Here is a 27,029-nt window from a genome sequence, read left to right as displayed (position 1 = left end):
TTTGGGGCAAATTCACTAAAAGGCAAAGGCGAAGGCTCCCCCACACTTCACACCACTTTGTTAGGTGAAAATTTGCTACCACTACTCTAATTCACTAAAATGCAAAGTTGCGTCTCTGCAGCAGTTTCTGCCTAGCGAAACTTCGTTAATACACTTGTGCTTAGGTCAATTTGAATAGGGCAGGTAAAATAAAGGGTGCATACCGTATATGTTTTTATTTGAGATGTTGGTGCAAATGCTTTAAGTGGCCAAGGAAGCAAAATAAAGACAAAAGAGATCCTCTAATATCCTAGACATAAGCCCACCCTCAAAAAAAAATATAAAGTTGTATAGTTACAACTTGTAAAGACAATACCACTTTAAAATATGGAAAACTGCAGCGTTTTTTATGATTTTTATGACTTTTCTACATACAGGATATGATGTCACTGACATCAGATTAGGGAGGATGTAGCTTCATTTTATCAGTTTGCCAGGTCTTAGCTGGCGAAGGAAACTCTGGCGAAAGAAGTAATGTTCTGTAAAATTCACACTTTAGTGAATTTGCGGAGTAACGATCGTTCACTGTAATGAAAATTCGCCTTGTGAAAGTGGACAAATTTCATTAGCGATGTATTCTAATGCTAGTGAATAGTCCTCTTCATCTGTTAGTAAATTGGCAATCTCCCTGCGTATTGGATTTCTGGCTAACAACAGCCACTTCGCCCTTTAGTAAATCTGCCTCAAAGTCCTCCCAAACTTGTTCTTGTAAAAATGGTAATCAACCTCTTGGGAGTGATTGATGATCTAATGCCAACCAACGTGACCAGAACTCACTCCCTTATGTTCTACGCCAAAAAAGCAGTCATTATACACTGAATGGGGAATACCCCTCCTACCATACCCTTCTGGAGACTGATAGAGGGAGCTCTTCCTTTAATAAAATTGACGTATGAAACAAGAGGGGCACCAGACAAATTCGCCAAAGTGTGGGGGGCCTGGTGCAACCCAGACTCCCTGGAACACACAGGACCTATATCCCTTTGCTTTATATCCTTATTTCCTCATAGGCCCTAATAACTGCAACAATGGCTATAGACATGACGCTGTATCTGCACCAACATAAATTGTAGCTAATATAACCAATCACAACTGATATATGTATGATATTTTTTGTTTTGGATTGTTTGTTTTGTGTTGTTAAAACAATAAAATGTACCTTCAAAAAAAAAAAAAAAAGGTAATCAAAGAGACTTGTCCATTTATAGCCTTGTTTCATTAGCTGTTGTGCTTCTACTTCTTCCTTAGCAGTACATTTGCACACACAGCTACAGTATAGCAAGTGTTTTGCCACCCATGCATTATGCCATTATGCATAAAGGGGCTCTATGCCTCCTTGTTCAACATAAGCTCAGTAGAGCCAGGGCCGGATTTACATAGTGGGCGCCCCTAGGCCCACTGCCATTCGTCGTCCCTGTCCCCTCCCCTTTATTCGTGCAAATTTTCATGATTCTGGACTCGATCAATGGGGATTTGTGCACGGGAAATTTAAAAAATCATTGTATATCCAGTGCATCCCCAGTGTTTTTGAACCAATGCGGGTGGAGTTGGGCAGCATGCCGCCCTCCTAAAGTCCTGCCACCTTAGGCCCAGGCCTAGGTGGCCTTTCCACAAATCCAGACCTGTGTAGAGCTTGTGCCAAACATATTTTTTGCCTATAGTTTTAATTATGAAACCTCTATGGTTTTTGTTATTACTTGTTCTAAAGAGGGAAACTGAAGCGACTCCATTTTTGCAAGGTAGATAATTAGATTGCCAGTGCCCAGATAATCCTCCCATATAAAGCAGCCATAACAAAAGGGCAAATGGAGTCAGGGGCGTTTCTGCCACCAGGCAGAAACTCCCCAGAAGTTACTAGGGGCAGCAAAAAGCCACTCCTGGTAACTTTAAGAGCTGAATTTCCGGTTATTAACCTGGAAAGCAAGCAGAGAGCTACATTTTGCTCTCTGCGCTAGCGATGCTGCCCCCTCTGGACACCCGTCGGTGATCTCTAGGTAAGTGCAGGGGGCGGCATTCTGAATGCACAATCGCATAAAAATAATTGCCCAAACGTTGCAGGATCAGGAGCATGAAAGCCTATGGGTGGACAGTTGCAAGCATTTTAACCACCCACAGAGCTGGAAAACACACAGGGGCAAAACATTTGCTATTACACTGTGCCATTGATTCTAAAGGTGGCCATACACGGAGAGAGGTGGGCTGATCCGATCGTGGGTCCTAGGGCCCAACAATCGGATCCTAACGAATGGGAACAGGCGGTCGAATCGCGGGACCGCATCAACGAACAGATGCGGCCGCGATCCAACAGGATTTTTAGTCCCATCCGATCTCGATCGCGGAAGCCCGTCGGGGGGCCCCATACACGGCCCAATAAGCTGCCGACTCGGTCTGTCGGCAGCTTTTATGGGCCCGTGTATGGCCACCTTAAGGGTAATGGCAACCAAGGGAATTGTAATCTTTTTGCTGAAAATAGTCTTTTAGTTCAAATAAATTGTAGTATCCCAAAAGCACACATTTGCCTATAATTCACTAGTTACTGCTATTAGGCAATAACCTCCTGCCAGGTTAGTGAACCCTCTGCTTTTCTGTAATCGTCATTCAAGTGAATATAAGGATTATTTTGTGCCATGCACATGGAAGGGCAAAAGACTTGAAACTGCCTATGTAGCATTTCCTTATTGTATATAAAGCAGCAGATGAAATGAGCAATCTATTTTCATTATAACTTATCTATTCCATGGAGCTGGCAGTAATCAGTGCTACTGATGCAATGAGCATATGTATTTGTGCATGTTACTATATTCTAGTCTCTCTTTGAGAAAACATGAACATTGTTAAACCTTTTCAGATCCAGTTTACTATTTTGACAGCACACCTAGGACAATAGGGTAACAGTGCTGACAGGTAACAGGTACCATAAAATTAAAAAACATGGCCACATTCTCTGGTAATAATATATAGAATGTTTTAGAAATTGGATGAAAAGATTATGATGATTAGATTGTACTCTGTGCTATAGCGTTATCATTTCCTTTACTCCTGTATACATATATATAACATGGGACTAATATTATTAACAGTCCTCATAATACATAAAGCTACAATGTAAAAATAATAAAAACCAGAAACTATTGGTGGTTTTATATTGATAGTTATTGCCAATATTGTATTATATTGTATTTATATAGCAGCACAATTATAGTGCTTTACAAGGTTTAGTGAAAAGAATGGCATTTTCTGTGAAATGTGTATTAGCCTATTTTAGTAACAACTACTTCTATAGGGAAATGGCCATGGTTGTGTGGAAAGTAACATATGGAATGGCTTAACTTTATAAACAAGAGACTGCCTTAGCAAGTGTCTGGGTCTTTACACTTGACTTTTGTTAATATTTAATCTGGGTGCCATCACCTGGTTAGTTCTGAACATGACTACTCACTAAAACTGTTAAACTCTCCATCTAGACTGAGATAAAAAAAAAGGAGGAAAGTTCCTTACTTTCTTGACGTTATAATTAATTTTTTTAAATTCTCAACACTTGTAGTAAAAGATTCTGCGTTAAGAATGTGGGCACTCAAGCTGGACTTTATAAAGCATCACTCATCACTGAATAGACAGAATGAAGCAAGGAAGGCAAATACATTTAATGAGAATATTAGGAAATTAAATATATGCATTCTAACTTAAAATTCAGTTCCAGATGTGTTTAATTATATTTCTTCTACCCAATAGACCTCTACATCATTTTCAGTGATATGGGTCAGTAATATACAGTCATATGAAAAAGTTTGGGAACCCCTCTCATCCTGCATAATAATTTACTCCACTTCCAACAAAAAAGATAACAGTGGTATGTCTTTCATTTGCCAGGAACATCTGAGTACTGGGGTGTTTTCTGAACAAAGATTTTTAGTGAAGCAGTATTCAGTTGTATGAAATGAAATCAAATGTGTAAAACTGGCTGTGCAAAAATTTGTAATTTTGCTCATTTGAATGCATGTAACTGCTCAATACTAATTAATAGCAAAACCAAATTGGTTGGATTAGCTTGTTAAGCCTTAAACTTCATAGGGTATTTAAGGTGGCCAATTGCAAGTTGTGCTTCTGTCTGACTCTTCTCAAAGCATCTCTCAAAAGATCTGAAAACAAAGATTGTTCAGTATCATGGTTTATGGGAAGGCTACAAAAAGATATCTCAGAGGTTTAAACTGTCAGTTTTAACTGTAAGAAATCTAATCAGGAAATGGAATGCCACAGGCACAGTTGCTGTGAAACCAACGTCTGGCAGGCCAAGAAAAATACAGGAGCGGCATATGCGGAGGATTGTGAGGATGGACAACCCAAAGATCACTTCCAAAGGCCATGCAGCATCTTGCTGCAGATGGTGTATCTGTATATTGTGCTACAATTCAGCGCAATTTGTATGAAGAACATCTGTATGGCAGGGTGATGAGAAAGAAGCCCTTTCTGCACTCACGCCCAGGGCCGGACTGGGAGTAAAAAGCAGCCCGGGCAAAAAAAATCAAAGCAGCCCACATGTAAACACGCAATGGTCTTGTACTCATCCACTCATATCTTGGGGTCAAACTGCAAATATTATGTGCATAAAGAGCTGCCTTTTTCACTTAAGTGTGTTTTCATGGGACAGTCCTGAATTTCTCAGTAAAGCCGGCTGCACACCTCCCAACATTTAAAAAACAGAAAAAAAGGAAATAATTTCTGCCGCATGTAGGTGCAAATTTATTGCCACATCCATTTAGAGCAAAGCATTTGTGTTTTCATTATTTTACAGTGGTCATTAACAGGAAATTCATACAAAATACAGCTGGCCAGTCTTCTTCCATCCAGATGCTTTTAACTCCATGTTGTTTATTATAAGATTTAAATAAGGTATATATTACATTAGTTATGGGCGCATATGTTTTAGAACATTTTCAGTATGGTGTAAAGTCACTAAGGATGTAGTCTGTGTTTCATTTGTACAATTGAAACGTTACAAATGCCAAGGGTGTAAGAATTGCATACTATTTTATAGAAGACCACCATAAATAATAACCATCATTTTTTGGGATAACAGTAACAGTATAATTACATTATTGGTCCATTGAGAATGTAAGCTGGAGCTGTAAACTAAAGTTAGGGAGAATATTGAGAGACTGACACAATAGTTGTGATTTACAATATAATGATTTAGCAAGTTTCTTAACTTTCATAATATTTTTCTAATCAAACATATTTTGGGGTTAAGATATATTTGGGCAACTTGACACAATACTTTGGGAGTAGAAAGGAAGCAGATGTCCAAATGCAAAGCCATCTCAAGCACAATTTGGTCCTGTCAGCAGCAGATGCATCCTGGTGTGTCCTTGTGTTATCTCCAAATGTATGCCACCTCCCTTCAAGCTTACCGTGTGCAAAAACATAATATTCTTTGTATGTTTGTATTTACATAGTTGATATGAAGAAGACCATTTTTATAACACTTGCCTTGACAAAGGCTTTGTCAAGTCTGGACTTTCCAAATGGAAGTAAATTGCCTGCATGTTCCCTCCATGAAACATTTTTTAGGACATTTTTTACTCTAGTGCTAAAGATACTTCTTTGTATGGATTATAATTCCTCATACATGTGGTGTAATGATTTATTTGCTACCACATGTGGTGTTAGGCCCATCCTGCATGTGGGTTTATTGAGTGATTTTTTGATGTCCATGCATGGTTTTCCCATTGTCTCTTAAAGGGAATGTAAAGACAAAAAATAAAATCCCATTTTTACTTTCTTTAATGAAAAAGAAACCTATCTCCAATATACTTTAACTAAAAAATGTGTACCGTTTTTATAAGAAACCTGAGTGTATGCAGTGAAATACTCCCTTCATTTACTGCTGTGGATAGGAATTGTCAGATGGTCCCTAACTGCTGAGCAGGGAAACAGTCATACTTATGAACAGCAGGGGAAGCCCACGCCTTACTTCCCAACCATGCAGAACTCAAGCAGCTTTGTTTATGATGATCCCTAAGCAGCCCAGACCGCACTGAGCATGTGCACAGTCTTAGTCTTGCAAAGATGTTTAACAAAGTTACAAGATGGTGACCCCCTGTAGCCAACTTTGAAAGCATAAATTATTTGTTTGATTAGGCTTGTGGTGCAGTAAGTTCATGTTTATATTTAGTATACAAAATACAGCATTTCTAGACTTATTCTATTTTAGACTTTACCTGCCCTTTAAGGGGGCCATAAACCTGAAGATCCACTTGTTTGGCAAAATCACCAAACAAGCAGATCTCTGCTAACACAACGGGATGCTGTCATCGGAAAACATGTTCTTTTCAAAATGCTTCAGTTAATAGTGCTTCTCCAGCAGAATTCCATTTCTCAAAAGAGCAAACAGATTTTTTTATATTCAATTTTGAAATCTGACATGGGGCTAGACATTTTGTCAATTTCCCAGCTGCCCCAAGTCATGTGACTTGTGCCTGCACTTTAGGAGAGAAATGCTTTCTGGCAGGCTGCTGTTTTTCCTTCTCAATATAGCTGAATGTGTCTCAGTGAGACATGGGTTTTTACTATTGAGTGTTGTTCTTAGATCTACCAGGCAGCTGTTATCTTGTGTTAGGGAGCTGTTATCTGGTTACCTTCCCATTGTTCTTTTGTTTGGCTGCTGGGGGGGGGGGATTGGGTGATATCACTCCAACTTGCAGTACAGCAGTAAAGAGTGATTGAAGTTTATCAGAGCACAAGTCACATGACCGGGGGCAGCTGGGAAATTGACATTATGTCTAGCCCCATGTCTGATTTCAAAATTGAATATAAAAAAATCTGTTTGCTGTTTTGAGAAAGGGATTTCAGTGCAGAAGTCACATGACTGGGGGCAGCTGGGAAATTGACAATATGTCTAGCCCCATTTCAGATTTCAAAATTGAATATAAAAAAATCTGTTTGCTGTTTTGAGAAAGGGATTTCAGTACAGCACTATTAACTGATTCATTTTGAAAAAAAATGTTCCCCATGCCAGTATCCCTTTAAATAAATGTTAAAAAATTACATTTGAGTTAATAAATTATTATTAGTCCAAGTAAAAAGTATCACCTAAATATTACAGCATTTAAAGTTCATGGACATAGCCCCGAGGCAGAAGTGAAAGAGCATTAAGAGGTACAAGAGTGTGCCCCTTAGTGTTCAAGTAAAGAGCACGTATGCCCGGGGATTCTCTGCACTTTGTACCTTGCAGCATACAAATAATTCAGTGTAAACAGCAAAAAGCAGTGTTGTAAGGCACAGGCCAGCCCTGTCCTTACTGGCTGCCGTAGCTTGAAATATCTTTAAATTCACCACAGTACTACACTGCATATTCTACATTAATTAGATCATATAAATGTACTAAAGACAGAAAAATAGGAGCTTTTTTCAGCAACTTTTTAATTAAATTCTATCCAAAAAGTACCTTGTAGATATTAATATGCACACGCAAAGTTTTAATTGAAAACAGCAGAAGCGTGTAAATATGGTTTGCATTCAATAAGTTGCACTTTAAACAATGAACCTATAAACTGTCACTCCAGCTGCTGCTAACAGCATCCCATGACAGATGCAGAGGCCTGATTTAGATAGACATTTGCCTTAAAGTTGTTTTGTTTGCCCATTTTTTGGAAATCAGCCAGAAAACTTTCATAACAAAAAATTTGTACAACTAGCGATATGTACAGCTCTGTATAATATATTTGTGCTTTTCAGTTTAACATGCAAATAAAGTTTTCGGACTTTTGTGATTATTTTGGGAATACACTAGATAATTAAACACCATTTAAATTATCATTTTTTTAACTGTGGATGCAGCCAACATTTCAATAGCCATTTAAACCAATCTTTTAAACAATGATCTGCAATATTCCATCCCCTACACATAATTTGACTGTTACAAATCAGAGAAGACTTTATGGGGCAAATTCACTAACGCGCGAAGCGCCGAACGCTAGCGTTAATTCGCTAGCGTTTGGCATTTTCGCTACTGCGCAAATTCACTAACGAACGCTGGCGTAGTTTCGCTAGTGTTACTTCGCAACCTTACGCCAGGCGAATCTTCGCTAGCGACGAGACTACGCAAATTCACTAACTTGCGCAGTGTAGCGAACGCTACCTTTTACGCTAGACTTCCTTCGCCACCTCAGACCTGGCGAAGCGCAATAGAGTAGATAGGGATTGTTTCAAAAAAAGTAAAAAAATTTTCTAAGTCCCAAAAAAACGCTGGCGTGTTTTCTACATGATGGCTGATAGGCTGAAAAAGATCGAAAATTTTTTGGGGCTCCCCTTCCTCCCCCCTACATTTCCTGACTCATGGCAACTTACCTAGACAGTGGGCACATGTGTAGGGCAAAATATTTTTTTTTATTTGCAGATTTGAAGGTTTTCTAGGCATTTGTAGTGCAGATACGTGTTCCTGCCTGGCGCAACTTCGCATCTTAGTGAATTTGCCCCTATGTATCCTCTGAAATTTCTGGCCATTAAAGCTCATAAACTCTTTAGATTGCTATGCTATGTCTCTATGGAAAACAGAACTAGATAGAAAGCAACCCAAGTTATATCCACAGGCATACATTCACTCAGGAAAATGAAATTGCTTTACAATTAACTAAATTGCATGCAGGTATATGAAAACATGTTTCACATTTAAAACATTCCTGAACTTAATCACTAAGTTCAGAAATAATGATTTAGTTAAATCCATCTTTACTTATATGTGGGGAAAAATGGCATAACAAGGTAGAACTAATTCAGAGACCTAGGAATGGTGTTGGTATGTTTCTCTGTATTTTACTAGCCTAGTAGAGAATCATTTTTCCAAGTATCAAATGCATTGTTAGAAAGTTAACCAACATAGAAAGGCTGGAGTTTTTTCAAAAAGGCAGGAATTGTAATTGTTTGCTATAATTGGCCATTGGCTTTGTGAATTATGGCATGGCCTAAAATATCATGATACTGTAATAGTAATACAGGTATATGACCTGTTATCCAGAATGCTCTTCATGCTGTAAGTCTAGTATAAAATCATGTAATTATTAAATAAACCCAATGAGTTTTGTTTTGCTTCCAATAAGGATAAATTATATCTTAGTTTGGATCAAATACAGGGTACTGTTTTATTATTACAGAGAAAAAGGAAATAATTTAACACAATTTGGATTATTGATAAAATAGAGTCTGTTTGAGTTAGCCTTTCTGTAATTCGGAGCTTTCTGGATCCTAGATTTACAGATAACGGATCCCATACCTGTATGTTAATTCTGGGAGAATGCTGCCACATTTACCAGCATCTTTCACTAACAAAAGTAATTTAATAGGGGTGAATGCACATACTGTATATAAAATGTTGTGTTCATACAGTATACACTGATTGCAGTAGTAAAAAGAATAAAAATTGACCAAATTGCTGCAATACCTGTAAGGGATATTATCAAATACAGTGTCACTGGGCAAACCATAACACGTACAGTGGGAGTTTTTTTGTTTGATTTTGTACTGGTGGATTAGCAGAACTGAAATAATCTCCAACAGGCAAATGAAAATGTATTTACATGCAGGAATAATTATTGAGCATATGTTTCCTCTAAGTACTTTAATTACATTACCAATCATTTTTAATAGTGATCATAGAAGACTTCTGCATTATTTTGCTACTTACCTATAGTTGCTCTTCAGTTAAGGTTGTTGTTTTTTGCCTGTCTGCTTCCCAGTCCAAATAATTACCTAAAATAGTATTTGATACCAGTATTAATGGTTAAGATAACACAGATAGGACATAGATATTTTCAACCAAAAGGAGAGCATTTATCTTCACTGCATATAATTATGGCCATGATCATTTGCGTAACTAGATTTTACTGGGCCCCACAGCAAATTCATTTTAGGGCCACCAACATCATCAGAGGTTGTCCTTTTTTACCATTATATGTTGCGATTGTTCATTATTTAGGGCCTCATGGGGCCCCTATACATCCTGGTCTTCCCTGCAGGCGCAGGGTCTGCTTACTATGTAGTTATTCCCCTGGCCATGATTTTGTATCTTGCTTTTTAAATATATATTTGCTGTTGTGTTTTTAGGAGCTGGTTGTTATGGGAGCACCTGGATCATACTATTGGACAGGCACAATAAAAGTATTAAACCTTACAGACAACAAATACTTCAAACTAAGAAATCAAGCTGTCAATGCAAAGCGCTATACATACTTAGGTGAGTTTTGCACTCTATACAATATCATTAAGGGATGAGATGAACATTTTGACTTCTACTACAGTTTTTCATTAGATCATTAGAAAATGGCTTCTTTTAAATTTTTGCATATTTGCATATTTTGTGTCCTGGTATTTGCCTTTGCTAATATTAAAAAAAATAATACAATTAAGGCCACTCCTTAGTCCATCAGAAGCTGCCCATTTTATGGGGCTCCGATACTCCCAAGAACATACAGGAAGATTGGTTGGCTCCTGATAAAATAAGGATCTCTATAAACCCAACTGGGGTAGAGATTAATGTAAATGATGTATAATATCTGCAGAATATGTCAGAGTTTCATAAACAAAGAATGATAATAATAAATGTGTTGTCAGCATGCTTTATTATCTTGTGCATGTTTTTCTTTGGATATCAATATGATTTTTGCACAGGTCCTTCCTAAGTGGTTGTGAATTTAGCTTTTGCAGCTGTGATCTATGCATTATCAAGTTTTCTTTCCTCCAAAAACCTTATATAATCTGTTTGTTTCACTGCAGGATATGCTGTGACTGCTGGTCACTTTTCCCAGCCTACAACAATGGATGTAGTCGCAGGAGCTCCACAAGACAGCAGAATAGGAAAGGTGAGGCTTCCGTCATTCTGCTGCTCGTGATTCAGTTGGCTCTGTCTCAAATCCACACATGCAATGACCACATTGTATTTTCCTTTACGCATTTGATGCTATTACGAGAATATTGCTTGTAAGCTACTACTGTAGAATTGCTCTTTGTTATGAAAAACATATTTAGGCAAATTACATTTTGCTGCTGTAAAGACTGTAGTTCATAAGCTTACATTTTTGTGCCATTGCAACAGGATTTGGGGTAAAGCACATTTAATAATTCACATTTTAATAGTGGAAATTATTGTTCAAAAAAATTCCAATAGAGAAAAAATACATGAAAACATGAGATGTAGATCAGATGCCATTGTGTCTTCATCAAAATAAGTTCAGGAATAGTATCACGCTTCAGAGTTAGGTTAAGAGTGAGTTAAAACAATATGCAGAGTGCTATTATAGCCTTTTAATTGTATTTGCAATGTATTTCTTCCATTTTTCAAGGACTTTCCATATTTACGTTTAGGGGGTTATTTATCAAAGGTTGAGTTTTATAGGTTTGTGAGTTTTTTATACCTCGAATAACAACTCGAATGTTTTCTAATTTATGAAAAAGCTTGAATGTAAAAAGCTCAAATCAGTATTGTCGGGGTGAAAAACTCCTAATTCAAGCTTCGGGGTATAATAAATCTCGAAAAATTTGAGCTTTTAAAGAAAAAAAAACTCAAAAAATTTGAGTTACCCTTGAAAACTTGAAAAGACCATTGAATGCAAGGTCCACCACTTTAGGCTGCAGAGTAGCAGTGTCCATGTATTAAAGGATCAGTAACATCAAAAAATGAAATTGTTATAAAGTAATAAAAATATATTGCAGTGTTGCCCTGCACTGATAAAACTGGTGTGTTTGCTTCAGAAACACTACTATTGTTTAAATAAATCAGCTGATGTGTAGCAATGGGGGCAGCCATTCAAAGGAGAAAAGGCTCAGGTTACACCGAAGATAGTAGATAAGCTCTGTAGAACATAATGTTATCTGTTATCCATTATTTATCCTGTGCCATATAGCCTTTTTTTGAATTTCCGCCATTGCTACTCAGCAGCTTGTTTGTATAAACTATAGTAGTGTTTCTGATGCAAACAGATCAGTTTTACCAGTGCAGGGAACCAGTACATGATATTTTCATTACTTTAAAACACTTTTTTGGTGTTACTGTTCCCACTGCATGTTCTTTTCATGCAGGACCCAGAAAAATAGGGCAAAGCAGACAAAACACAAACTGGGGAACCTGTCTGGCACAGTGATGGAGCATAGCTGCTACATACCATGAAACGAGCTAGTATCATAGGATTTAAAGGAGCTTTATTTTCCCTTTAAATATATTTAGAAGGAAGTCCTTGTTAGTATTATATTCCCTTTTTTCAGTTATTACACAGTTATTGCTGGAATATCACCCCAGTACTTGTATCAGGCACTCTAAGTAATATTTATCTAAGAAGATACCTTTGTCAATTCAAAAGATGTACAAAGATACCTTTGTCAATTCAAAAAATGTACTTCACTGGAGTAATACATTAATATTTCAGACATGACAAGGTTCCAATACAACCTTAACAAAAGAATAAATAAGCTTTACTGTTAAATGCAAAAGGAAAACGTATTGTTAGAATGTAAAGCAATGTAAAGCAAGAATTTTTGGCGAAACGAAAGGGTCAAATTCGCCCATCCCTAATTATAAATGCTTTACATTCTAACAATACATTTTCCTTTTGCATTTAACAGTAAAGCTTATTTATTCTTTTGTTAAGGTTGTATTGGAACCTTGTCATGTCTGAAATATTAATGTATTACTCCAGTGAAGTACATGTACTTTGGCAGATGAAGCAATTTAATATTGCATTCTTTACCCGATCTACTCTATCACTGTCAATAGTTGTTTGCTAATATATGTTAGAGTAATTGTGTATGTAATGCGGATTAGTCTTTAGTAATATTGACTACATAATGTTGAAGATGTTATTAAGCCCAGTCGTGTAATGTAACATCTTAGATATAAGATTTCTAAAGGGAATGGTTAATACAGCTATATAAGCTATACCCCAATCAATATTTCCTTCAAAGAAAATAAAATGCATTATAATATATTAACCACATTTAAATTGACTTTGTCTTCATAAGATGTTGGTAATGTGCAAACAGTTGGTTAGCTAGATATCTGAAAATAGTAGCCTGAGCTGGAACAGAAATACTAACCCTTTCCAAATTTATAATTAATATATATTTTTTCTTTTAGGTTTTCATCTTTAGAACTGATAAGAGGTCTGGCTCACTTGTTCAGATTTTTGAAGCTTCTGGCAAAAAGGTTAGCTTTACTATGAGCGTGTCTTGCATGCTACAATTGGGTTCAGATGGCCTGGTCTATAAATGATAATGTGTTAGTGTTCACCTCTACAGAAGTGAGCATAATAAAGAGGGCTTGTGATGGACATTTATGCTATGCTAATAAAACGTATTTTCCTAATTTGCTCGTATAAATCACTGATAGAAACTGTATTGTTTTACTTTTTACACTGAACTCGCTCAACCCCCAGATCCCCAATAAATAGGGTCATTTGTTTATAGGGATATAATAAGCTGTGTATAAGATAATGCCTTTGTAACAAGGAGTATCTAATTTATACAGATGTCTGAACTGGTAGCTTGTTTTATCAGCTTCTCTTCTGCAAGCAGTGACTTGGCAGAACAGGAACATGGGTAGGAAGCTGGAAAATTAAAGTGATTTCATTTTCTTGTTTAGAAAAAAAATATATATATACTAATGACTATATAGGAAAAGGTCTGTTCAGCACAAGCCCTATGCATTGAGCTCTAAAACGGGTATACATGTTGGTTTAATGTTTATTATTTTATATCAATTTAATCTTACTATTAAGACGCTTTAAGCTAATAACTTACACTCCTTTAAAACCTTTTCACAAATTTGGGTGTAAAGTTTGTATTTAACTGTCTACAGCAATAATGCATTCTATTTTATTTTGGCATTATTGAGATAGAAACGGTTAAAGGAACAGTAACACCACAACTGAAAGTGTATCAAAGTAATTAAAATATAATGTACTGTTGCCTTGCACTGTTAAACTGGCATGTTTGCTTCAGAAAAACTATTATGGTTTATATAAACAAGCTACTGTGTAGCCATGGGGCAGACATTCAAGCTGGAGAAAAGGCACAGGTTATACAACATATAATCATTGTATTGAACAAGGTTTATCTGTTATGTGCTGTGTAAAGGTGGCCATAGATGCACCAATAATATTGTACAATTGTACAATACTCGGTGCGTGTATGGTGGGAGACAAGCAGACCGATATTGGCAGAAGACTTGGATATCGGTAGGTTCATCGATTGGGAAAATTTTGAGTGGATGCTTTTGAAGGCACCAGAACATCACCCATTGTTAGTGCTCAATCGTCAGATACAGGTAGAATTCTATTGTTTCTACTTGTATATCTGACAATACAGCTCTACAATTGTGTATTGAAACAAATGATCTTTCCTGGAAAGATCTTTTCCAGGAAAGATTGTAATTGTAACATTTAAGGCAACCTTAACCTGTGCCTTTTCCAGTTTGAATGGCTGCCTACTTGGCCTCACAGCAGCTTATTTTTATAAACTATAGCGTCTTTCTGAAGCAAACACACAGCTTTTACAGGTGCATGCTAACAGTATATTATATGTTAATTACTTTAAAATGTTTTCTTTTTTTTTGGTGTTACTGTTTCTTTATTATGGAGAATTGTTTAAACCTTTATTTTGTATGTGCGATGCATTGTGTGCACATTCATGTGTTTAAATTAAAATAGCCCTTTCGCTAATGGAGCAAAGTTAGCCCCATTCAAGAACCTCATGAAGCCAATGAAAGTAAACACAAGTATTCTGAAAATGTACACCTCCCTTCACCTCACACAAGAATTACTTCCCCAAGCTGTCCAAATACCTTGACAGTATACATTGTATTTTCCCCACTAACCCTCTCAACCTGGCTGACATAGGAAATTATACAAAAATATTTTTAAAAAATGCTTACCACTTGATTTTCTGGCTAATGCAGCTTTGTTGTGTTCTGTTCCCCTTTAAGAAATGGAAATTGTAAAAGCAACCCTCAGCTTATTCTCCAGAATTCTTTGTACTTTGGAAAAAGTTTACCACTTCCTCACATCCCAATTTAGCTATTTTCAGTTCTCCTTGAAGACCTGCCTCATTTCTATGACAATATACCATACAATAGGTTTTGTACTCTTAGAAATAAAATACAATCATAAACTCAGGTGGTATCAAAAAAAATCTTTTACTATTTAAAAAAACAATTTGGCAGTTTACAATCTTCGTGTGTGCCATTACATTTAAGGTACAGCAGTTTGGAATAAAAGGTTGAATTGATGTAATAGTTTTTTCAATCTCAGCTACTATGTAACTGGGTAAGGAATACACATATTTCATTAAGAGGACCAACTGCTCCAGTGTTAAATATGAGCTCATCCATTTTTTTAATGCCCTGGTCACCCTTAACTACATGATACATCTAATAATGTAGTATAAAAACAAACAGCTCATTGTTAAACTCAAGGTTATGGGTAAGGCTGGAACAAAGCTTTACCCAGAAAAAGTAAATATTTATTTGCTAATTGCTAATGTAAGATGGCAGTTTTATTTATAATAGAGAACATACAGAAGGGTGCACAGTCTTGTGAAATATTCTGTTTATTGAGACATAATATTGAATACATTTATGTGACCCATATGCCTGTAAACTATAAACCTCTCCAGGGATGGAAAGCACACCACCCAAATAGTCCACAGTCCATGTGAGGATTCCTCCTCCAAACACAGATCAACAAGCTGTTGTGAATTCTACTACCCCATAGTATAAATGTATAAAATATCTACATTTTATTAAAATGTAACACACACCCAGCAGATCACCAAAAAACTGAAAATAGTTGTTGAGGAGGTTATGCAGTGCAGCACTCCAGGGTACCTGTGCATTTTCATGAAATTGCATTCTCATTTTCATCTTCATCTTCTAGTCATTCAAGGGCTCCTCATTTAGCTACATCATTATTATATTTGCTCATTACTATCTTTTGTCTTTTTGGAGATCTGGATTGTTGTGGGATGTCAAGCTGGGAGTTTGTAAACTAATAATTTTTATTTTTGTATATTTTGTGTGCTTGTGTAATTTTTGGTTACCCTTGTTTCAGTATTGTAATGGAATTTTATTTATGCATAATAATAAAGAACTAAAGGTAAATTACGTTAAATATTAAGAGACTGATAGCTTAGTAAACATCTGCCCATTTCTGCCTGCTATTGCTTTTTGGCTGCACTTATGCCAGAATTATAGAGAAAAAACTTTTCTATTGTGGTTCAAAATATCAGCTTGCACCTGAAATTGCACTTTGCATACTTTGCATACTGTGCTTGCACTCACAAATAAGTCCTAATATTTTCTTTGTAGTAAACTATATTGTGTGCAATTTAGCAATCAGATTTACAATGGTGGAAAAGTTGTCCAAAAAACTTTTTTTTTGCATAGACTGAAAACTTCTTTAAGATCACACTTATATAATAATTATTGTATGTCCTTTATTATCCAAAATACATTTATGTGAGGACTCATATATTACACACCACACCTTCAAAATATTAGCACAACCTCCCCCCAAAAAAAATTTATATAAAATTGACACTCAGTTTAAAGTCAGGAATAGCATATATTTTAACGAATTCAATGAATGAACAAATATAATAAATATAGTACAAGTTTATTTAACGTTTTGTACTTCATGAAAATTGTCATTGCTAAACTACCAGCCAAAGTTATTAGGAGGCATTAGAGATCTGGATCTTGTTCAAAAGATCTCACAGAATGTGTCAACAATGTTAATAAACTTAATATAGTTTAATTTTGTCATGGAATTCATTGCTTTTGTTACCATAAAGTGAATCTTTGTTCTGGGCAGAAGTACTGAATGCTTTGTTGTGACTTGGCTTGGTTGCAGGTGGGCTCTTACTTTGGCTCCTCCTTATGTGCAGTTGATCTGAACTCTGATGGCCTAACAGACCTACTAGTTGGAGCTCCCATGTTCTCAGAGGTGAGGGATGAAGGACAGGTCACTGTATACATCAACAGAGGAAATGTAAGTATATGTGTGAACATTTGAAGTGCTTTGGTATTTATTCTTTTTATTTTAATATACATATATATAATATTTCATGGTTTTTGAGTTGTGTGCAATTGTATATAGAACTCAATATTTCCTAGCACTAAAATATGGCTATTTTAACTGAGCATTTGTTCCTGCATATTTTAGTGTTACTACACAGGCATATACAGAAACACACATTATATTGGATTTTTTTGTGGGTTGCTTTCTTGTTCCCTTAAACTTATACACAACACAATCTCCATATTTGATATTCTAGGACAGAGGCTCTCAAACTGTGTGGTTGGCACCTTGGGGTGGGGGTTGGTGCTAGAGCATTGGCAAAGGGCTCAGCATCAAGGCCAGTTGGGATGAGAGATGCTTAAAATGGCCATTTACTCTCCTAAATACACCTGAAACTCCTGCTTAAGGGTCAGTAGAGCGGGATTTGGGCTGAATATGTATTTGCTGCCCTTGATACTCTTGAAACTATGGCTGAATGACTGACACTGATATAAAAGTTATGCCTTTAAGAGAGCATTCAACAAAGACTGGAGATTAAAATTACTGCTGAACATACTAAACTGAAATATAGGGCTAATCACAATTCAACCAGTGCTTTCACAATTTTCTGTAATACATAACAAAATGCAGGTACTTTTTTGATGGTTTGCTACAACCAATTTACATCCTGTTTTACTAATTATTTCTGTGAAACTGTATGTTTGATGTGTCTATTCTTCTCTGGAACGCTCTGGAACATGTGGGTGTTTTGTTGTGCTAAAAATAATATCCTTTTAAATGGTTATGTTTTACTTCTCTTGTAAAGCCCTGCGAAAATTGTCAAGGCAGTAGTAACGTTATTCTTTTTTAGCGATAGCAGTAATACACAGAGATTTCTTGTGTGGTTTTTCTCTTTGAGCACACAGGTTGTTTTGGTGCCTCCAAATAATGGCTGATTGGTCAGATACCTACAAAAATCAGGTCAATTGGACAGAGACCATTGTATTGTTCTGATTCCTTGGCAGACAGCCCTTGTGAATAAACAGGAGTGGATTCCAGATGCAAAATTTGCTTTTTGAAAGAGGGACTTCTCATATCTTTAAATCAGGGGTGTCCAACCTGCGGCCAGAGGGTCGCATGCGGCCCAGGATGGATATGAATGTGGCCCAACTTGAACTTCTATGTGTGTGTATGTTGGCTCCTTATACATTATTAAATGTTTGTTTAGAGGTTCCTATCTGGCCGAATCCTTCTACAGTTGTACATTTTTGATTGCTTGTATGCAGTCTCTACTCTTTAAGCACACGGGCTAGTAAAGCTGTATCAATAACAGATGATGCCACTAAATTGTAATTAATTGATACAAGCTAATCCTTTTTACTATGTAACTTTTAAAACATATATATTTTAAATAGAGCATTGGATATCCATTTCAGTTAATGGACTGTGCTGTTTTGTGGCAGATTCTTTATCAAACTGCTCCATAGGTATTTATTGACTGGCAAGCATTGTTAGTATGTCAAGCACCAATACTTAGTATACTGTATATAGCTTTAAGCATTTTGTGAAGCACCAAATATGATAGTAAAAAGAACTATAACTATGCAGGACTGGTATAGAAGAAATCATCTCACTGATGTTCTCATTCTCTCCTGATTTCCCTCTTACATAAATCTGTTTTACTTGCAGACATATAGTCATTTCCTAGAATTTACAGACTTCATAATGCAGCCTTACATTTGGCAGTGATTCAACTGTTTCCGTTGTTGGCCTTTGCCTTGCTGAATAGGTCTCAGACGTATTCATGTGAAATGTATAGGTCTCTTTGATATATCTGGAATGGTTATATAGGAAATGTGGGTTAAGAAAAGATAACTGTACAACTTGTATATATCCTAGCATGATTACACCCCCAAATAAAATACTCACTCTCTATTCATGTACTGTACCTTTGTCTTTCCACATTCTGCATATATACAGTGCATTGTAAGGCACAGGCTGGAAAAGTAGTGAATGGGGTATACATTGCTCTAGGTTTCTCATTTATACATAGTGAGGGATTCCAGGTTAAGTATAATTACCCTCATACTGGGGGGAATTCTGGATTCTCAGGCTGTGTATAGGCGGGATAGAGAGGCAGTGTTTCTCTGAAGAGCTATTCCAGAGCAAAAGTTGCTGGGGGCTCTAAGGAATTGTGCCTTACCTTGTTTTGGGTGGATGAAACACTATTTAGACCCCTGAAAAAATTAAGATTAGTGTTTCTATTAAGCTGGTGACTCTTATTTGTCACACTTTTGTTTGACTCCTGTTTTGCAAATAATAATGAGCAGTGAGAATAAACTGCTTTAAATGTACTATTTGGAGTCCCTGATTCCTGTCTGCCTTAAAGGGAACCTGTCACCTCAGACATGAAAAGCTGTATAATTAAAATACTTTGTAAATGAAACATGAACCTCAATTTTTTTATTAAAACATCCATACCTTATAAATATATTTTAAAATCTGAGCAGTCAATCAAATATTGCCTGCCCTGTCTGACACTTTCCATTCTGCACTTTCTAGATGTCACTGCACTCCTCTTATTCCCCTTCTCTTCATACTGTCTATAATGTGTAGGCTGTGAGAGGGACTGAGTCCCATGTCACCTAATCTGGCACATACACAAGATTTTGGGGTGACACAAAGCTTGCCTTAATAACAGTGCCCACAAAGTGGTGCCTGCCTGCTTGCTTTGATTGTGGATTCCCAGACTCAAGGGAACAAGATTTAAATAATTTAAATTTATATTGTTTATTGTAAGGTTATTTAGCTCAACCAACAGGATAGAAAAGGATTTGGACAGGTATCCTTTAACTCTAAAAATACGTATTTGATCAGATCTCTTGTTTCACAGTCTTGAAACCCCTGGTAGATAAAGGCCCCTATTGAATTGGGTCTATTAAAAGTGCACATTTTAATTACCTGGTTCCTCAATTCTAAGCTATTCCCTTTTTAGTCTCAATATTGCTTGACTTTATTGATTTTATACAAATGAAGGCTAACATCAATTCTGTTCTGAAGCCAGATGGCTTTGTTGCAAGTTCATGAGAACTGTTATGTCTCTATTTGCTTGTGTGAAATGTTTAACACTTCTAAGTTTACCTTGAATCACTTAATTGTGCTTCCAGTATAGCAAATGTGTCAAAGTATTAGTTGCATAATTTAATGGTTTTTATTGCTGTGATTTGCTTCTCCAGAAGTGTGATTAGCAGAGCATTTTTCACATGGTTCTCGTTTCCCAACCATCACAGCTGTTCTAAATATTTAATGATGATGAAGGTATTGTAGCTTTTATAAAGGGATGTATATATTATTAATGGGTCAAATGTTTGCCAAAGTGCCATCCCATAACAACCAATCTGAAGTTAGATTTTACTGATCCTATAAATGAAACATCTTATTAGTAGTTACTGAACTATTGCACAATTCCTAGGTGAATACAACAACACTATAAAAAGGACGGCATGTAAGCCTTTTGATGATTTACTGATTATTTACCGATTTTCAGGGTATTTAACAATGCTTAATTTCTAAATCAGCATTTTCCACGGACTGGCTTATTATATAGTAATGTGAAGAACACAACTCACTTAGTTAGTTAGTAAAGGTCATAATAAGATGCATGTTGCATAGTCAAAGTGAAAAAGGACTTGCTTGCCACATAGTTGAAGAAGTTGCTTGTTATATTGTAATGTTTTATGGTATATTGACATGTTATATAGGCCTTAGGACTTTAAATGGTAACAAAGATATTTGAACATATTCAGACACTTCCAAATCATGAGGCTGGCCCCTTCATAGGCATAGCCAAGCTAGTGGCTTAGAGACACAGTCCCAAGGCCAATAATGGTTGCTTAATTGTTCTACTGGATTCTTGTAGAAACTGAGCCTGGAGGCAAATTTGCGTGAGATTTTTGTAGATACTTGTCTGCTGCCTTGTGACTACTTGATATTGGGGCTGTTATACTAAAATGTTTTTTTCATATAATATGTAACATTGTTTAATCTAAGAGGGCCCATGATTAAACAAAGTGAAACATGCATGGAGTTTTTACCATTATATTAATTGACTAGTTCTTACAAAGTACTGTTTTTACCATGCTACTAGCGATTCATATGCATGTGTTTAAATTAGATTGAAATTATCTTTTTTATCATTATACATGTAAATACATGTATCTGATTTTAAAATGCAGATTTATCAAATTAATTGCTGTCCAAATGTAGTGTTCATGTAGTGTTCATATATAAATGCTCTTTAAGTGCCATACCCAGTGCAATACAATTTAGCAGCAGAAGTAAAATTGAAAGATTTGAAATTTGACTGCTTTAATAACAAAAGCCTCATAAATTGATGTAGCAGAGCTCACACAGCCTATATTTAGCCGTGGAAATAAAACTACATGAAAAGCCATTTATCTTTTGTTCTATGTTTTAGTTTAGTTGGAAAATTTTGAACTGTATGATATCATATTCCATTCTTGATTGTTCAGCATTATGTTGCTTCACCCTTTCCTTTTTTTCCTCAACGAGTCAGCCCAAATTACGTTTATCAGTGCTAGCTCAATGAATTGTTACCAACTAATGAATGCATGGTAATTATTGCTGTGTCTCGAGTCATAGGAAGGTCTAGCAATCGTCAGGTGTTTCCTGATGTGTGTTTGAGACCAAACATTTTGCTTGCGGGATATCCCATTATTAACGACTACTGTGCTTTTAAAGGAACATGAGATTTCCTGTTTATATACAGTTGAAAAGAAGACAAAAACACAGTTCTGCAACATGTAATTCTACTTACTCAACCTCTTGTTTCATGTTTTTTAGTTGTTTTTTTTAGAAAGTGACTATGTATGATGTATAGTAAATGTAAATCTGATGTTTTTTAAAAAATGTACTAAGATAAGAATGCAAGAATATAGACTTGTTATCGAAACTTATTTTCTATTTCCCAGGGAGTGATGGATGAACAGATTAATCTTAATGGTGATAACGCATACAATGCACATTTTGGAGAGAGCATGGCCAACCTGGGGGATATTGATGATGATGGCTTTCCAGGTCAGTTTTTTTTAATGCTCACAGTTTGATATTTAATGCTCATAATATGATATATGTGCAGCCAGTATTCAGTAATAGATGTTGAAATAATATTATATAACCGGTACTATTAACGGTTATTTTATATGTACCCAGGTTAATCTATTTGTAGAAAGTAGGCTGAAATAGTACCAACTGCACATCTTTAAGGGACATATAATGTGATGTTAAATAAAAGGCACTACATTTGACCAGGTGCAGTAACTCAGAACAACCAATGAGCTATTGGTTTTTAACAGGCTAGCTGATTGGCTGCCATGGACCAGGAGCAGATTTTGCTTTATTTTAAAAAAAACTAAATAGATACTGATGGATGTAAGAGCCACAGGAGAATGAAACAAAGTTGGAAAACAGGGAGGCGTAAAAGTAGAAGCACAAAATGCCTTAACATGTTTTAATTCCTAGACTATTATTCATTTGTTTGTTTTATAGGATATGTATAAGATATAACCATTGACATAAGGATCTGTAAGTACCAGTTAAATGGCAAACAAGTGAAGGGACCAGAATCAGAGTAGTGAATTATCTAACCTGAAAGTATTCTATTGTTATTTTCTGAATCAAAAGGTCTGTAACAAGAACTGGAATAGTTTTAGGGGGCTTAATAGATCACCATAGAGTAACCAGTCATTTCTTTCTGTGACAGATGGAGTTATATCATATAAAATGCAAATTTGCTACATTTCACATGCTCATACAGGTCGTACATTTTTAAAACATGCTGCAATATGGAACTATGTCACTTTTACAAGGGGTTTCACTTTTACTAGGGATTAGCATAGTTAAACAATAAACCTCCGGGTATGTTGGATTTTATAAAGTGCATCAGAATGTGGCGCCCATAGAGTTATTGGTGCTTTTTAGCTAAGGCTAAATAGCTAAAAGAGAAAGCAGAAGTTGTATGCTGCATATATGTTTGAACAGAAAAATGGATCTTCACAGATACACCACAAAATCTGAAATATACTGCTGAAAATTGGAGTGTATGATCGGCAAATGTATTTGCATTATTGGTGTGAAAATGTTATGTGGGGCATTAGCCTAAGCAGATCTTAGATAATGTGCTATTAGCAAGTAATATCTAATGAAGTTTACATTAAGAGTTTTTTTATTATTTGTGCAATTCTGATTACGACTTTTCAAGTTTTAAATGAAAAACCAATTTGCAAAAACAAAAATATTACATTTACAATGCACTGTGTTCAGTTTAATTCCAGTTTAATGTAAATGGAATTACTCCCTCTACTAATTCCAATGAGTAAGAAAAGAACAAACTTACTTAAACCAATTCTCTTTTTACTTTTAACAGATGTGGCCATTGGGGCCCCACAAGAAGATGACTATGCGGGAGCTGTTTATATTTATCATGGGGATACTTCAGGAATTGTGTCTAAGTACTCAATGGTTGGTGTTTTTATAAGATATTTTTTTCATATTTTCATGCTTCATAAGATTATGCCTGAACTGCTGGACAATAGATGCACGTGGGATAATTACTAGGAATTTTCTTCCTGAGGGTAATCAAAGATATTCCGGCTGGTGGCCAGACATTGACACCCTATTGTTATTTTGCTGTTATTTTTTCCTATAGTAATACTTTGTATTTATTTGAAATCAGAACATTTATGTTTTGTTTCTCATATTTTGTATTAAAAAGAAAAAGTTTGTGGCTGTTGTCACAAGCTTGTTAAATAAGTTTTATATTTGTTATTTTGTTTGTGTATTAATGTTGTTTGTGTATTAATGTTGGCATTACAACCTCACTTTTTTTACACTGAACATTTGATATAATTTTCTTAATTTCTTTTTTCTCTTTAGAGGATTTCATCAAAAAGCATTAGTCCTGGCTTGATGATGTTTGGCCAGTCAGTCTCTGGAGGGGTTGATATGGACAAAAATGGGTACTTGGGTAAGTTACATCTCTTTGAATACCAAGATATTATTACATAATATTAACTCTTGCCACATATTTAAGGAGACAGAGAAGTGCCTAAATCTAACAGTATGTGTAATAAAACTTCTTACTGGAAAATACATTTTTTGCATGAAAAATATATTTAAGCATGACTTTGTACAAAATGTTATTTTTCACATTGCTATATACAGGGCAGTGCTGACTATATAGTAATAAGTCAAATCAACTTGACTTGCTGTATTTTTTTTCTTTTGAAGGCATTTTGCTAGTCATCAGGCTGGCTTTCTCAATTCAAAATGACTTGTACAAAAATATTTCTGCAGTTAAATATCCTAGAATCTTGCTCCAATCAGCATAATCTATTTAGTATAGTCAGCATGAAGTCAGAGACCTCGAGGTAAGGTGTTGATTAGCAGGATTGGAGCTGTGAGGTGTTTTTAAACTGTCTAGGGAGAGGTGCTAAAACAGCACTGTATGTGGCAGACAATAGATGTCGCCCCCTGCCTCTATTCAATTTGTTTTTTCTATTTTCACATATATGGCTTTAAACCAGTCCTACTGAATGTTTGCCCTTTTTCATTTATATGTAAGTACACAGCTAAGCCCTGAACAGAGGAGCTGGCTGTTCTGTACTGTCCCATACATTGGTGTAACTGTTGTGTAGTTTCTCCCACATACAAATCTGAGCACTCCTCACTACGCTGCCTCAGTGTGTTGCTGGGTTTAAAGCAGGTTGGGATGTGGTGTTTATTAAAGATCCTTCTCAGTTTTTCCGAAACACCCCAGCTACATAGGGGAGGACAAGTTATTTTGTCTGCTCTGCTTGCTACCTTCACTAGTAGTTTTTGGTTTTGTTGTTTCTCCTTTTCATGTTTTTAACAAAGGCCCAATCTGGATACCTGCAATTTTTAAGGGCACTCTGAGCATGGCCAGATTTAGACTGCAGGCACCCTAGGCCGATCGGTCCTAGCACCCGTCCGCGGTGCGAGTGCAGACACAGGAGCACTGGGGAGCTGCGCATCCCCAGTGCTACTCAGCAAGTGACCGGGCGTCATGCCATCCCACTGTTTGGTGGGATTTAAATAGCAAGTATTGGTCCATGTGGGTCGGTTTCCTGTAGACCTCTGTTTTCAACTTTTTACAATCTCTGACTCTTATCAAGCAGTCCAAAAAAGCCAATGTATTTATTATCTTGCATATCTACACACAAAAAGAAAAAATACAGCAAGTCCAGTTGATTTGACTTATTACTATAGATATACCATGACCTGGATAAATGAGAACCTTCACAGGCAGTGCTGACTGCACAGACAAACAAGAGGGGTTAATACCCCATGCAGTGTGCAAAAAAAGTGCCGCAACCTTCCATTATTTTGCACTTTACCCACTGATTGGGGCATTGTGCAAATAGTCGCAGGAATGGAAAATGAGCCTTGAATAAAGTGCTACCTGCGTTGGGCAGCGGTCGGTTCAAGAGAGTTGCACGGGGAGGCCCCTACCCACTACTGTACCTTGTGCATCATTTAGAGGTGCAGGGTATGGAGCAGAAGAAGGTGCATCCTGTTTTGGGGCCCTTTCCTTAACAGGACATAGCTGCGCTCCCTGACACAAATATTTCATCTGGTGCTCAGTGCAGAGTACAGCAAGCAGGGGGTTCAAGTGCCTCACAAATGAGCACTAAGGGACACATTCTCGCACCCACTAGTGCTGTTGCACTTGTTCCCCTTTCCCCTGGGTCATACATGACCCTAAGTGATTGATACAATTAAGCTTTGCAAAGACAATTAATCTTTTCCATAATGTGCCCCTGCATTTTGGGCCTTTAACAGATATAGAAGCATTTATGTGTTGTCGAATGCTCGTTTGTATGGGAACAGCTTCTATTTTTGTCTATCTTTAATCTCAGAGCCTTGGATTTCTTTAGTGAAGCTTTCTAATGTCCATTTATGGCATGGTCTGCAGTAAACCTTTACTGGAATTTCTACAAGATCTCATAGGTCTCATATGCTCTTGTTTTTTGCAAACAGTTTTAACCCTTTGAAACTATGCATATAGATGGAGAGAAGACTAATTCTTGCAAACTTTGATTGGAGTAATAATACATCAATGCCCATAAATATATGTGCTCCACGGCTAATTATAATTCATTTCTGTTGTTATGGTGTGATGTAGTTACTGTGTGTATTATACAGTTGTCACAAAGGCATCTATACCTATTAGTTATGAGAGTCTGGAAAGTTTCCATTAGTCCATTGTTATATATAAGCAATGCCACACAGGAATGCACCCCTGAGACACTAAGATGACTGGAGAGCAACTGATTGCTGTGAAATGAATCATCCATGAATAGTTTCATGTCTTGAAGAGACTAAAATGTCTTATATGGCTATATGTTCCTTCTGCTTTTTGCCACTGCTTTAATTTAAAGTAATCTTTACTGAAGGCCAGTGAAACATAGGGTAATTCCTGGTACCTTGTTGCCTGAAAATTTGGTGAGTTTGTTTTACTATAAAATCTGAATTTTTATTGGGGAAAAAAACTGAATTTTTCGGAATTTATTAAACCCAGAGGGTGTTAAAAGTCTGAATAAAATAGTACTGCAACTCAGACCAGCTGAGTTCATGTAGAAGTCAATGGGTTAAGATATTTTTCAAATCGGAAAAATTTTACAATTCGATTTTCTTCATGAGTTTTTTTCTGCACAGGAAATTTTCGGTAAAAAATGTATTGATATGTAAGGGTGAAAAATCTGCAGATTTGATCTGAATATTTTACCGAAAATTATCCGAAATTTTCAGATTTTGATAAATAATCCCCTCCCCCTTATCGTATGACTGGTTGGACGTTGAATAAAATTGACTTAAGTTGAACACACAAAAGTCACCATTTCTTTGTAAAAAAAA

General features: G+C 36.3%; 1 protein-coding gene across 1 annotated transcript in view; it reads left to right on the top strand.

Moving 5' to 3' along the window:
* Positions 1 to 27,029, top strand: part of itga9.L (integrin subunit alpha 9 L homeolog) — a 212,458-nt gene that overhangs the window by 48,635 nt on the left and 136,794 nt on the right. Inside the window, exons 6-12 of the mRNA XM_018267579.2 lie at positions 10,138 to 10,267; positions 10,807 to 10,892; positions 13,160 to 13,228; positions 16,929 to 17,066; positions 22,067 to 22,172; positions 23,521 to 23,615; positions 24,030 to 24,120. Of these exons, the coding sequence (XP_018123068.1) occupies positions 10,138 to 10,267; positions 10,807 to 10,892; positions 13,160 to 13,228; positions 16,929 to 17,066; positions 22,067 to 22,172; positions 23,521 to 23,615; positions 24,030 to 24,120 (715 nt within the window). The remainder of the gene's footprint in view (positions 1 to 10,137; positions 10,268 to 10,806; positions 10,893 to 13,159; positions 13,229 to 16,928; positions 17,067 to 22,066; positions 22,173 to 23,520; positions 23,616 to 24,029; positions 24,121 to 27,029) is intronic.

This window comes from Xenopus laevis, chromosome 6L (genome assembly GCF_017654675.1).
Source record: "Xenopus laevis strain J_2021 chromosome 6L, Xenopus_laevis_v10.1, whole genome shotgun sequence".
NCBI classification, from domain to species: Eukaryota; Metazoa; Chordata; class Amphibia; order Anura; family Pipidae; genus Xenopus; species Xenopus laevis.
Note: the sequence above shows the minus strand (reverse complement) of the source record. Positions and strands in the feature narration are given on the sequence as shown.